General features: G+C 44.4%; 1 protein-coding gene across 3 annotated transcripts in view; it reads right to left on the reverse strand.

Moving 5' to 3' along the window:
- KIAA2012 overlaps positions 1-7,524 on the reverse strand; it is a 119,419-nt gene extending 111,895 nt beyond the window's left edge. For all 3 annotated transcript variants that reach the window (XM_082397045.1, XM_082397044.1, XM_082397043.1), the window contains exons 1-2: positions 5,730-7,524; positions 4,257-4,541 (exon numbers count right to left, since the gene is read on the reverse strand). In XM_082397045.1, the coding sequence (XP_082253171.1) occupies positions 4,257-4,541; positions 5,730-5,813 (369 nt within the window). In that variant the 5' untranslated portion in view covers positions 5,814-7,524. The remainder of the gene's footprint in view (positions 1-4,256; positions 4,542-5,729) is intronic.
- Positions 7,525-14,735: the final 7,211 nt, after the last annotated feature.

Below are 14,735 nucleotides of genomic sequence, written 5' to 3' on the forward strand. Positions count from 1 at the left end.
CTTTTATTTCCCTCCCCACTTTGGCTCTTTTACTTTGAGTGTGGTGTTTTTAACTCTTGGAGTATACTATTTGGACGAAGAAATACTGATCCCGAGGAACAGATGGTGTGGTTATTGCGGGGCTCAGTTTACAGCACTGTTTCTATTCTGTTTCCCACCTGGCTCTCTAGGGTTAACCTGGCCTTCCCTTTCATTGTCTACCTCCTTCAAAGTCATAGTTTTGTTTTGTTTTTTGGTTTTTTTTGGATAGGTAAGAAGTGGACTTACTTAGAGAGAAACACTCCATAGACAGAGTGTGGGCCATCTCAGAAGGCGAGAGGCACGGAAATATGGCATGGTTAGTTTTTATGGGCTGGGTAATTTCATAGGCTAATGAGGGGAAGGATTACTCCAACTATCAATATTTTGGGGAAGGGGCGGAGATTTCCAGGATTGGGGCCACCACCCACTTTTTGATCTTTGATGGTCAGCCTCAGAACTGTCATGGCGCTGGTGGGTATGTCACTTAGACAAATTTTTTACTTTAAAAATTCCATGACTTAAAGAAAATAATGTTTGGTGAAAGGATATGTATGAATAAAAATATGACTTATAGTCCCACCACCCATGGTTAAATTTTGATGTGTATCCTCCTTCTTGTATAACTAATTTTTAAAAATTGGGATTATATTCGAGAGGTGATGTTTTGTACACTGTCTAGTTTCGAATGCTGGTGTAATTATCTATGTGGCTGTATAAATCTTGAGTGAATTACTTGAACTCTCTGTGCTTTAATTTCCTTACCTTTAAAATGGAATAATAATAGTACCTACCCCTACAATTGATAGAAAGCATATTGAGTTATGCAATGGAAAGCACTTATAACAGTGGCAGGAACATAGTAAATACTCAAAAAAACGTTAATGAACTTTGCTATTTTTAATATGAATACTATTTTATAACCTGCTTTTAAAAAATACACTGTATTTTCTCATGTTATTCATGAATAATACATGATTTTATTGCCTGACCCCAAATCCATTGTATGACTGTACTTTATTTAATCACTATCCCATTGTTGGACATTTATTATTTTCAATGTTTTGTATGGTAATAAATAACCCTGTAGTAAACATTCTTGTGTGTAAATCTTTGGCCACATCTCTGATTATTTCCTAAGGCAACTTCCTAAAAGTAGAATGCTAAATCAAAGAGTATTAGCCCTTTTTAGGTTTTTGCCAAAATGCCCTCCAGAAATGTCATGTGAATTTGTACTCCTAATGTATGAGACATCTCATTTCCCCATAGCCTTCCCAGCACTGGATATTATGTTTAAAAGTTTCTTGCCAGGCTATAGTTTTCATAATCAGATGGTGCTCTGTAGTTTCCAAAGGTCTCCTCTTCTGAGGTGTTCATTGTCTTTTTTTTTAATAAATTTATTTATTTAATTTATTTATTATTTTTGGCTGTGTTGGGTTTTTGTTGCTGCGCGCGGGCTTTTTCTAGTTGCGGCGAGCGGGGGCTACTCTGTTGCGGTGCACGGGCTTCTCATTGCAGTGGCTTCTCTTGTTGTGGAGCACGGGCTCTAGGCTCATGGACTTCAGTAGTTGTGGCACGCAGGCTCAGTAGTTGTGGCTTGTGGGCTCTAGAGCGCAGGCTCAGTAGTTGTGGCGCATGGGCTTAGCTGCTCTGCGGCATGTGGGATCTTCCCAGACCAGGGCTTGAACCCGTGTCCCCTGCATTGGCAGGCGGATTCTTAACCACTGTGCCACCAGGGAAGCCCGTGTTCATTGTATTTAATTCCAAATCCCTCTTGGGTTTTTTTCCTCCTATTTTAATGTACCATGTCCTCTAATCTTAAATTCCTGCCTTATTACTATCCCAAACTTTTTCTTTCCTTTCTCATGTCCTCACACCATTTCCCTTCTATTCATTTGGAGTGAGACTACAGTGTCCTGTTTGTACAGTTACATGTTGTAAGTCCGGTAGATGGATACCTCAGGAAGACAGACACTTTTTTTTCATGGAGCCCAAGTCTGACTAAAATTGAAGCCATCCTCAAACAGACTCATCTACTTTATAAAGTAATAAGATCACTGTTACCTGGAATATTTAAGCCCTATAGACAAGCATCTGAAAGATGTGGAGGGTATTCTTGCTCTGGGCAGTAAGTCAGCCTACATATCAGTGTCCAGCCAGGAAAACAGAAACTACTCTAAATATTTAAGCATAGAAGGAATTTAATTCAGGTAATCGGTTACACAAGTGAATAGAGAGCTCAGAAGCCAAAAAGATGTTGAGGCAACACTGAGATTAGTAACATCAGGAAGCCAGTCTGACCCCTAGGCGAAAGGGCAGAGGAAGGAGCTGGCAGGGTCACCTGGAGGAACCTGGAGCTACAGTGGCCCTGCTTGTCTGTTGGGAGCTGGGCCACAGAGGTGATGCGGGTGCTTCTCACCACTACAGGTAGAATGGGAGGGGAGAAATACCCGGGCTTTTTTCTTCTCCCTCTCCAATCTCCTTCCAATGTCTTCCAATGGCAAATTCAATTAGAAGCTGGTTGACACAGATGTTTGTGGAATTATATGCAGCCTGTGGTCAACCCCACTGTGATGCAGAGTAGAGTAAGGTAAGGGTGAGGAGTGGATGTGAGGGCAAACACGCCAAGGCCTGGCACAGAGACTCCTGGAGGCCTTCCAAGTCCACGGACAATAGGGTGAAGTGCAAAGCATGCTGGCCCTGGAGAATAGGCAGCCTTGGGTTTGAATCCTGGCTCTGTCATTAACTAGCTCTGAGACCTTGGCCAAGTCACTTAACTCCTCCGAGCCTCATTTTCCTCATCTACAAAAGGGGGCAAGAAAAACCATATCTCACAAGTCATTGTGAAGATTTAATGAAATAATAGCTGTAATATAATACTAAGCATTCAACAACAATTGGTTTCCTTTCATCCAAGAATTTATGATTTTTAATACAAAGGGTAATTGGGCATTTGGTCAAGGTCATTAAGCTTCTTTGTGTTTTGAAAGAGGAAAAGGAGCAGAGGAACTTTCCTTTTGGAAACTCTGCCTTGGTGGGGTAGGTGATAAATTGCTCAATAATGATACCGGGGGATGATCTAAAAAACATTGACGGTATCGTGCATGATCGATTCATTCATTTCACAAACATTTATGGGTACTCACTTTTTTCTGGAAACTAAGATTTAGATGTGGTTCCTGCCCTCAAGGAGATGGTAACCGTTGGACAAAGAGATGAACTGCAATGTATGATGGTATGGGAATGCTCACAGAGGAGGGAGCGATGGGATAGCTCTGTCTAGGGAAGTGGGAGAAGCTTCAGTGGGCGATGACATTGGAGTTGTGTTTTGAAGGATGAATAGGAGTTTTCCAGCTGTAGAAGCATGTGCAAAAGTGTAGAGTCACAAAAGGGCATGGGATGTTAGTGGAATGGTGAGCTCTTCACATGGGTGGGGCCTTGAGGGGTCCATAGTCATGGCGATGGTTAGAACAAGTTGCAGATATGGCTAGGAATGGAAGAGAAAGCCAGTGCTTGAAGCGCTTGGTACAAGAAGTTAACGACTTTATCCTGTGGGGAATGAGAAGCCAGCAGAGACTTTTAAACTAGGGAGTCACCCACCATCTATAAGCTAGAATTTCACGAAGTGACACATTGTCCCAGCCTCTCTCATGGCCTCAGCCATAGGGCTGATGCGTGTCATTATATAAAGCAGGGGCCACGTATACATCTCATAAGACATTAGAGAGTATCAATCAGAAAAATGAGCACAGGGGTTTCCCCTTAATATTAAATTCAGAGTGGAGAAAGTCATTAACTTATCCTGCAGATGCTGAAGGGCTCAAGGTAAATATTTAAAATGTTCTCCTCATTTCCACAAAGCCAAGAGCATCAGAGGTGTGATCGTGATGCTTGTGGCTATGAGACAGAACTTCAAGGATTCTGATGAAACGTGTGCCAGCCCAGATCTGTCTGAATGCTGGAAAGGACTTTGTGTCATTCTAATGGAAAGGAAAACACAAAATGATAATAATATAGCCCTTTATGCTTTTCAGAGCCCTTTCACATAGATTATTTCATTTAAGCCTCATGACAATTGTGTACCATGAGTACAATCCCATTTTAGAGATGAAGAAATGGACGTCTGAGGGTTTCATACCTTCCTAGGGTCTGCGAAGAGGTTATATCCAAAGCTGCAACTGGATGTCTAGAGACACAGACCGGGGCCTTCCCTGAACCCTGGACAGTGCTCTGCCTACCTGTCTCCTTCCGTACGCCAGGATGGCTTCTTTGAGGTCCTGAAGTGTGCACAGTTCAAGATCCAGCCTCTTCCTGTGGCCTTTGGGGCAGTAGGAGCCTTTTCTCCTCTCTTTGGGGGTCCATGCTGATATGGCTAAGCCTTCCGAGTAGAGGATCAGGGCGCCCTTTCTAGTGCTGAATGTTTTAGGAAGAAGGAGGCTCCACATGTGCTGGTCGGCATTACCCTCATCCTGCGGTTTGCTGACCAGGATATAATCTTCTGGGGACTTCCAGTTCAAGTAATCCTGCAATGGAAAGAAACCTCCTTGATTGGTCCACAGTGGAAGGCTCTTTTATAGCAAATACTGCTTGGGCAGGTGTTTGACGTGTTTTTAGTGACTGGTTTTCTCTGAATTGCTCACATGGTGTCACAGAATACATTCACGCTTCTTGGCAACTGTTTTTGTTATCTGCCTCTCCGAGTTAGTAGAACCTAGGTCACGATTCTATTTTACCCTATATAACTTTCAGGAGAGCCATTTATGCCTGGAGGCTTAAATAGGGTAGAGTGTAGCTTCCAGGCCAGTTAAAATTTCCTGGTATGCAAGTAAGTAGTCAGGATTACCAAGGGCAGCAGATAACTTTGAAATTAGACCTGGACCAGCTGGCAGTTTAAATAGGAGAAAACCATTCCAGCCCATCACTTCAGCTGTACACAGGGAGAATTTCTATACATTCTAGATGCTATGTAACATTACCTAATTTGGCTGTTTAAGAGCCTATAAAGTAGTTACATATCTTGTAAGTAAGTAAATGCCATTGGCCACAGAGGTCCTTTGAAAATTTATATGTCTTTTAATACAGTGAAAGTCAAATATCATGACAAACTACAACAACAATGGAAATCTCTGTGTGATCCAAAAATTTTCAAAGTACCCCCAGTGGATTTCTTATTCCTGGCAGGATTCAATGAAATAAAATTCCAGTACAACAAGGGAGTTTTGCTACCTCTTTAAAATCTTCTAAAATGAAAAAAAAGTTTGCCTATATTAAATGTGAGTCCTGGGGGTTGAATTCCAGAAGGTTCAAGGAAGCCATTGAATTGGCACGAACATTTCAGCATTTCAACCACAGAGCATGATGTCTAAAAACCAAACAGCCATCAGCTTGCCTAGAACACAGGTGGAAATTCTGGTCTCGTACCAAACCGCCCAAATTCTAGACAATTTGGAATCTCCTCCAGTCTAAAGCAAATGAGGCTGTAAGTCAGTGTGTGAGGGGGGAGGAAGAGGGCCCCAGTGGCAATCTCTGTGTGTCAAGCAAGCTATCTTATTTTCTTGAATTTAAGAAAAGGAGGAGGGACAATCTCCCAGTGACCCCCACCACTGGACCAACAAAACAAACCAAAACACACAGGGCTCAGCCCCAAATGAAAAAATAGAACATTCCTCCTCCACCCCCAAAATATGCTTTTATTCAGCTGTAAGACTCACCTCTGGTTCAAAATAGACTTCTAACTTCTGTTTGTTCTGGACCAACTTCCCGTGTCCCCGGCTCAGGAGAGAGAGGGTGAACATATTTTCCCTCTGACCACCCTTCTCAAGGGCAGTTCCTCTTGGTTTTGAAGGCTGAAAACTGGTCACACCTCAAGATTTCCTGACCTCAGCAGTGAGCCCAAGAAGACCACAAACACTGGGCCTTTTATTAAATACATTTTCCCCTCATACAGCAGCTTCTTAATAACAACCAGTCACACAGTTTAGACAGTGTGTGTCTTTGTCGGGAGAAAAAATAAACCGCAAACCCAGACTCCTCAAGCCCTGGATTGTCTACTCTCTGGGCAACCTCTCTCTCCCCTTCGCCTGTGCCCTTGTTGTCCCCTGGTCCTGTTGCTCTGTTACCGGCCTTGCGCCTCAGCAGATCTGGGCCATAGAACCATCCTTCTCACTGTGAGCGGAGGTTGTTTCCTGGTTGCTATGGCAGCACAGGGAAGTGAAGTCCCTTAAGCCGGACTAGGCAAGGCAGGGACTGCGGGGAGGGAGGGTCAAATGGACATCGAAGGGACCAGGTTCAGATTTCAAGTCCTGATTTCGGGATTGGGGGGGCGGTGGGTATGCTGGGATATTTCTTCTGTTATAGTATTCATCTTGCTTTTAGAGAGCGTCTCCCCCTTCTCCTGATATGCGAGCCTTTCACTGTCAAGTGATTATTAACAGACTCAGAGGAGTCGTCTAGGTCACCTAAAGCGACCTGTGACGTTTTCCTTGGCTGAGTTCCAGGGTCTCCTCAACTGGACAAGAGTCCTCTTTCTGGTGGTCGCTGCTTTGCAGGAGTGAGTGGGAGAAGCTTCCCAGTGAATGGACACTGGGAATCTCCAGATTCCTTTGCATACCTGGATCTCACTTGGGCACCTCCCATCTCTAGAGGGAGGGGGTACTTGGGAGATGCGGGTGGGGACATTTTTGTTGTCACAATGACTGTCCACTGTCCTGCATAATGAAGAATAGTCTCACTCCGAATGTCAATGGCATCCTCTTTGAGAACCACTGCTGTGGCCTAGGCTGCTTGGTTCTCCTTGATACTGACACTGTGAGGAGGACAAAACTGAGGGAAGAGGGTCAGGGAACAAAGAGACCTTTTTGCTTATCTAGGACTCTGCTTTGGTCTGGAAAAGCGACCTGCCTTGTCATCTGTCATCAGAGCCTTCAGGGCAGTCCCGTGGGAGCGCCGCCTGCTGACCTGGATGAGGAAGTGCAGCTGGCCCCGGGCCCACTTACCTTTAGATCTCCCTCTGTGGCTGTCACTTTTCTCGGAGGCAGGCTCAAGTCTCATGAGGAAGAAATAGAGGTCATCGTGTATAATTAGATTGGGCTTATCATGGGGAATCAAGTCAGTGAATGCAGAGGTTCAAAACAGAATCTAGTCAAAATCCAAATGGATACCACTTCAACACCCATTAGAATTGCCTATTAAAAAAAAATAAAATAAAAACAAGCACAAAAAGCCCAGAAAATAACAATTGTTGCTGAAGACGTGGAGAAATTGGGATCCTTGTGCACTGTTAGTGGGAATATCAAATGGTGCAACAGCTATGGAAAATAGTGTATGGCAGGAATTCCCTGGCAGTCCAGTGGTTAGGACTCTGAGCTTTCATTGCCAAGGGCCCAGGTTCAATCCCTGGTAGGGGAACTAACATCCCATAAGCTGCGTGGCCCAGCCTAGAACAACAACAACAAGAACAACAAAAACCAGTATGGCAGATCCGCAAAAAATTAAACATAGAATTACCATATGGGGACTTCCCTGGTGGTGCAGTGGTTGAGAATCTGCCTGCCAATGCAGGGGACACGGGTTCGAGCCCTGGTCTGGGAGGATCCCACATGCCGCGGAGCAACTAGGCCCGTGAGCCACAACTACTGAGCATGCGCGTCTGGAGCCTGTGCTCCGCAACAAGAGAGGCCGTGACAGTGAGAGGCCCGCACACCGCGATGAAGAGTGGCCCCCGCTTGCCGCAACTAGAGAAAGCCCTCGCACAGAAACGAAGACCCAACACAGCCATAAATAAATAAATAAATAAATAAATAAATAAAATTAAAAAAAAAAAAAAAGAATTACCATATGATCCAGCGATTCCACTTTTGGGTATATGACCCCAAAGAAGTGAAAGCAAGGACTCAAACAGATATTTGAGCACCCATGTTTATAGCACCGTTATTCACAATGGCCAAAATGTGGAAAAAATTCAGGTGTCCACATTTTTTTTTTTTTGGCCATGCCGCATGGCACGTGGGCTCTTAGTTCCCCAACCAGGGATCCAACCCGAGCCCCCCACAGTGGAAGCACGGAGTCTTAACCACTGGACCTTCAGGGAAGTGCCCAGGTGTCCACTTGACAGATGATAGATGAATGGAAAAACAAAATGTAACAAACATATACAATGGAATATTATTCAGCCTTGAAATGGAAAGAATTTGGATACATGCTACAATATGGATGAACCTTAAAGACATTATGCTGAATGAAATAAGCCAGTCACAAATTGACAAATATTGATATTGTATGATTCCAATTATATGAGGTACTTTGAGTAGTCGAATTCATAGAGACAGAAAGCAGAATGGTGTTTCCCAGGGGATGTGGTAAAAGGGAATGGAAAGTTAGTGTTGAATGGGTACAGAGTTTCAGTTTTGGAAGATGAAAAATTTCTGGAGATCGGTGGTGGTGATAATTGTACAACAATGTAAAAGTACTTAATGCCAATGAATGGTACATTTTAAAATTATTAAAATGATAAATTTTATGTTATGCATATTTTAGATTTTGAGTTAAAATCTAAAAAAAATGTAGAGCAAAGAAAACAAAAACTGAATTTAGTACTTTAATTTTTAATTTTTTTATTTTTTTAATGCTATTCTTGTCTGCTTACATTCTTTTTATGTATGTATGTATGTATGGCTTTGTTGGGTCTTCGTTTCTGTGCGAGGGCTTTCTCCAGTTGTGGCAAGCGGGGGCCACTCTTCATCACGGTGCGGGGGCCACTCTTCATCGCGGTGCGCGGGCCTCTCACTATCGCGGCCTCTCGTTGCCGAGCACAGGCTCCAGACGCGCAGGCTCAGTAATTGTGGCTCACGGGCCGAGTCGCTCCGCGGCATGTGGGATCCTCCCAGACCAGGGCTCGAACCCGCGTCCCCTGCATTGGCAGGCAGACTCTCAACCACTGTGCCACCAGGGAAGCCCTGAATTTAGTACTTTATAATGTGAAAGCCAATTGATCAGCATAATTGTAGAGTGAACTCCTCACAGCAGATGAGACAAAATTCTACAAAATGCGGGTTCCAAATAGTTTCCCAGGTCTTAAGCTACAGCTGCTCTCTCCCATCCCCTTCTCCATCCCTTCAAAGTGCCAAAAGAACCCTTCAACAGAGCTCTACTGGGAGATTACTATATGTGAGATGTGGTCTCTGCCCTCAAGAAGCTCCCAGCAGGGTGAGAAGACAGGTGCGTGTGAGCCCGTATCTGAAAGATGATGTGACAAGGTGATATGGAGGTGGAAATGAGTAGGTGCCCTAGGAAAGAAGAGGGGGTGGTGGTGGGATGATGCATGGTGGTGGGCCTTGTAGAAGGTCACGAAGATGAGGGATATTAGAGGTGGGCTTTAATGGACAGTAGTGGATGGTGAGGAGGGAAGATGAGAGAGCATATTGCAGGAGGCATGGAAAGGGAAGTCTAAGATCTCTGGGGAAGGGACAACTTCTTTGGTGTAGCCACAGCCTCGGGTCCCATGGACAGAGATGAAGCTGGAGAGACAGGCCAGCTGGCCAAGGCCATGAAGGCCACATGTCCCTGCGAAGGCACCTTGGACTTTATTCTTCAGGCATGGTTTTTAAAATGGGGGATGATGTGTTTCTACCTGGATTTTAGAAAGATAACTCTGAGAACAGTATAAAGGATGGATAGAACGAGGGATGTTAGCTTATTTCATAAAGGTGAACTTTTAGGACCTTGCATCCCAGGCCAACCTTCCCTTGGGTGGGAATGAATTTGTCAAATAGGCCAGGAATAGTCACTTGCTAAATGGCCTTTGAGAGAGACATAGAAGAGGAAACTCCATACCAACTGCAATGAAATATAAACGTTGCCATTTTGAAAATGCCATTGCTCAGGGAAGAGAAGTAAGGTAGCATAAGAGAAAAGTGACGGAGTGCCTGGGACTGGAATGAGAGCCGTTGTTGTCATCCAAGGAATAACTCCAAGTTTTTCCATCGGAAATTCTTCCTCTGAGCTCACCTGGCTTGGAAATGTTAACTCATCTATAAATGGTGAAGTAGGTCCCCAGGAAGTGATCTTTCTGAGTCTAGGTTGAAGGAGCATCTCACCTGGGAACATAGCCAGGTGCCCATCTGGCCCTCCCAATGCTGTATAGCAAGGCTGCTAGGCCCCTCTGGGGTTGCAGTCTGGGAGCAGCCAGACCAGAGCCCGAAGTGGGCCTCTCCTAAACTGTCGTGTTTACATCCATGCTGTTTAATATGGACAATGAACAGATGTACAGATCAATTAATAGACATTTAAAAGCATTTACTCCATCCCCACAGCAGTTTATGGAAAGTGCATTTAGAAAGCAATCGAAGTTATTGCTATTCTAAAGCAGTAGGGGATCCCAGATGAAAGGCCCTTGTAACTGGAAAGTATTTATAACTCAAGAAGAAACCCTCCACACCCATGTTATATAACACCAACACCATCTCCTGGCATGCCTGACCTGTCAGCCCATGCAGCATGTCTGTTTAAATTACTCTGTAAATTCTGTAGGGTGGAGACCTTGTTTTTACGGTTTGTAAAGCATCACGAATAACCATGGTGCTCTGTAAATAAATAGAAACCACATGAAACAAAGAAAAGAGATGTTATTCAATGGCCATGTCCCCAGAGCATCCAGAAATTTGTCCCTTGCTCCAAAGTGCTTTGGGTTAAATGGATGCCACGTTGGGGAAGTAGCCTGTGGGATGGTGCCAGGGTCCTCATCTCCCTTTAAAGGGCAGTATGAGAGTGTGGTCTAGGAATTGTAGTCACCTGCACGGGCAGCCTACAAGAGGAATTGTTGCTGTGGTCCTTGTTACTCCAGGAGGAAGGACCAGGGCACAGAGAAATTAAATGATTTGCACAAAGCCACGGATGAACCAGAGGCGAAATGAGACCTTGTCCAAATTTGGTCCTAATCCCAGCCTATTGTTCATCCCACTTCTGCAACAGAGCAGCAGCTATTCATAAGTAGCTACGTTACATCATGGCTAATATCCACCCCTCAGGAAGCTGCTGACTGAGGCCATCACAGCGCCCTCCTCCGCCATGAAGCTGGTGACTGGACCCTGGATCTGTGTCCAGCTACTGTGACCACCTCAAAACTCTCATATCTCCCCAACCTTGTTTCTCCTCACTTTAGTTTGCAAATCTAGTTGCAGGGGAATCTAGGAAATCACATTTTAAGCTTTCCAGCCTCCTACACTGGAGGGAAGGTCTAATGAAGGTTGGTAGAGCTGTCTGCGGTTATCTGCCATAAGCACCAAAGGCGAGTTGTATGAAAAAGTCCAAACAAAGGATTTTTAAAAATATGGGCTGTGTATATGACAGTCAGCATGGCCTTGCATTATTAAAGCTCTTTCCATTTGCTTGTGTTTTATACTCCCAACTAGACTGTAAGTCCTTGGAAGGAAGGGACCGCATCTTATAATTCTTAATACTTCCCATAGCACCCCTTACATATAGTAACAACTGAATAAATATTTGTTGCTTGCTTTTAACATGTGCAGCGAGATGTGCAATGATCTTGAGCCAGTATGAGAGATATATGAAAAGAAGAGAATTAGGTCAAAGCCTGTTTCAGTGATCAGTAGTTTGCCTGTAGTACAAAGCTCAGAGTCATAGGTCAGAGACACTGACCAACGAAAACTTGGTATTTTGAGGTTGAAGGGCACCAAGAGAATCAGTGTGGAGGACACAGAGCTCTCAACTTGTTGGAAGGAGAACAGACTTGCTGAGGATAAGTTCCTTGGCTTGTTCAGAGGCTAGGGTTAATTTCTCATGTAGCCCAGGTCAGGTTTGAAAGAATAAAATGCAAAAGGCAATCAGGAATACTCTAGAATCATAGCAGGGAAGAAAGTGTCAGCGGTGGCTCTGCTCCCTTCCTCTCCTTATGGAAAAATTATGACCACGTGGTCCGCCTAGTTGAGTAGTGGGAGGGCTGGGGATCTATTTACTTTAGATCTTTCTGAAGAGTTTGCTTTGGGAGTCTAAAGTATTTAGTTATGCTTTTGCTCAGGGCTTCATTTTATTAGTAGGCGTGCTCACAGTAATTCCAAGCTTTTAAATTTATGGTGGAGAGATAGTAAGTTTAGAGAAGAAATAAAAATCACACATTCTTCATTCTTTCGTAACATGGGGGAAATCAATCATTATTTTGGCTAGCGGCTCAGTCACTAGGGGCAAATGTAACAGACCTTCATAGGAACCAACTTGTGAAAGGTGATGAAAGCAGTGGCAATTTCAGTTCTAAGTGGAGAATCTCAGAGCAGATGCCATTCATCAAAAGTACACGGATTCTGATAACTTAGAACCATTGACTATTAGCCTAAGAAGGTAAAATGCTTTACTTATGAGGTTAGTATGGTGGTGGGTAAATTTTTTCTTTTGATTTTTGTTAAATATTGGTACAGTGATGCTTATTTAATTAACAAATAAGATGATTTATGTAAGGCACTGAGTGTAGTGCCTGGCCCATAGTATGTACTCAATAAATAGAAAAAAATATATATATATGTTTTTTTATTGGCGTATAACTGCTTTACAATGTAGTGCTAGTTTCTGCTGTACCGTGAAGTGAATCAGCTCTATGTATACATATGTCCCCTCCCTCTTGGACCTCCCAATTCGTCCCACCCTCCCCTTCCCCGCTGTGTCCACATGTCTGTTCTCTACGTCTGCGTCTCTATTCCTGCCCTGCAAATAGGTTCATCTGTACCATTTTTCTAGATTCCACATATATGCATTAATATATATTTGTTTTTTTCTTTCTGACTCACGTAACTCTGTATGACAGACATAATTGCATCACACAATTGAGAATACACATGGATTCTCTCCCTGCTATTAGCACACAGTAGTGAAGTTTTGTTGTGCAAAATGATGCTCTGAAAGCCATTTTCTCACACTAGGGAATCTCATGTGTAGTAGACAGTAAGTCGCTGGGTTGTACAACTAGATACTTCTTTGCCATCTGGCTTCCAGTTCACTCTAAACTCTATGATGAGAATGGTTTTTTCACTTACTAACTACTACAGAGTAAAAATTGTGGGCTGTCTGCTAATCATTTTAGAGATGTTAAATTTGATAACATGTATCTTTTCAGGGACACTGTATTGCATAACGCAAGGTACACAAATACCTCCCCACTATTTGCCCACATTAGTGAGGTTTTGATGAACAAATCGAAGTCCTCACTCTCAGCCTAGGAGGCGAGCAGCCAGGGAGCTGGAGCTGACAATCTGAGGAAGAGGAAGGGGCATCAGGGAGCCTGGGTTCTGGGAGAACTTCCCCTCAAGGCCCCCATTGCTAGAGGTCACTTTGAGAACCCAGGAGCCCCTAGCCCACAGGTAGACTGATTGCCCGTTACTCAGCCTTTATAGTTTCCTCTGGGAAAGCGTTCACATCTTCCCGAGAACTGAGTTAAGATGCAAGTCCCTCTGCAGAGATTGAATTAACCATGCTGTGCAGGAAGGGGACCCAGAGTGGATTGATCCCTGGGTTTGGGATTGATGGGGGAGAAATGAGGGAGAGGAAGAGGTGGGGCAAGACGGAGGATGGTTTCCCTTGGGATGTAGGTCAGAAGGCCCGTCCACAGCGGCTTTGCCCATTTCCCCATTTTCCCAGACAGCCAGCCTGTGCCCATGCTCCTCCAGGCAACAATCTTAAAATGGGGCAGAGGTTGCTAACCTCGGGCTGGCCCCAGGAAGTTCTGTAAGTATATGTTTAAGGAAGGAGGGGAGCATTTCCTTCTTATCTCGCAGAGCAGACCCACCTGGGGCAGCAGAGCCCCTTCTCAGAGGCCAAAGACCAGATATAACTCTACTCCTAGTGTTATAACAAGTGTGATCAGATATGGGCAGTGCCCTTTGCAGAACCTCATGCTCCTAGCCAGCCCTTGTTCATGCCCACCTCTGATGCCAACCTGCTCTACAGCAGGTGTCCGGGGCCAGTTATTAGTCAAGCAGGGAGAACATCTTTGAAAGGGTACATTCCAATGAGATAGGCTGATAGCAGGGGTAGCTTTTCAGATTTTACCATAATCCTCCTCTTGATTCGCTGTCTAGACGTAGTTAGGTGCACAAAGGGTTAACAGGTCTCGTAGGACTCAGCTGCCAAGTACACTTAATGCTCAGTCCAGCACTCCCGGCTTGTATTCTTACGCTGCTGGAGTGGCCTGTTCATGGCATCTGGTTCCCTGGCAACAGCTTTCATTGGCTCAATCAAAGCCCTTTCTCCTTAAGAAAGCTCCTACTGAGACGCCCACCACCACCACTAATCACCATCTTAACTCAGGGCTTAGGATGCAGCTGGTATGAAAAATAGCATTTGTGGATGTGAGAAGATAAAGCAATGGACTGGGTTGGATACACCTGCCTTGAGTGATCCTTGTACTGATTTTCTATAGGACCAGTTGGAAATTACCTGTTTTTCCACTGGGACAGAGAGAAAGCCTGGGCCAGAAAGTTTCCCAGAGCTGGCTTTCTTTGTTCTGCAGAAACCCATGAGCCTCTGTGATTCATGACTAGCTGTTTCCTGGGCTGATCTGTGTTATAACTGCGGGCTCTGTGCTCTGACAAGGGGCGTTGCTGAGCTGAGGGAGTTCAGACAACGAAATCCATATTGTGGAAGGCTTGTCCCCAGTCAGCCACAAGCTGGGGGAAGAAGTCTGCCTCCAACAGAACCCGGGGAGTCTGGCGGCT

This window comes from Balaenoptera borealis, assembly GCF_965194805.1.
Source record: "Balaenoptera borealis genome assembly, chromosome: 6".
Taxonomy (NCBI): Eukaryota; Metazoa; Chordata; class Mammalia; order Artiodactyla; family Balaenopteridae; genus Balaenoptera; species Balaenoptera borealis.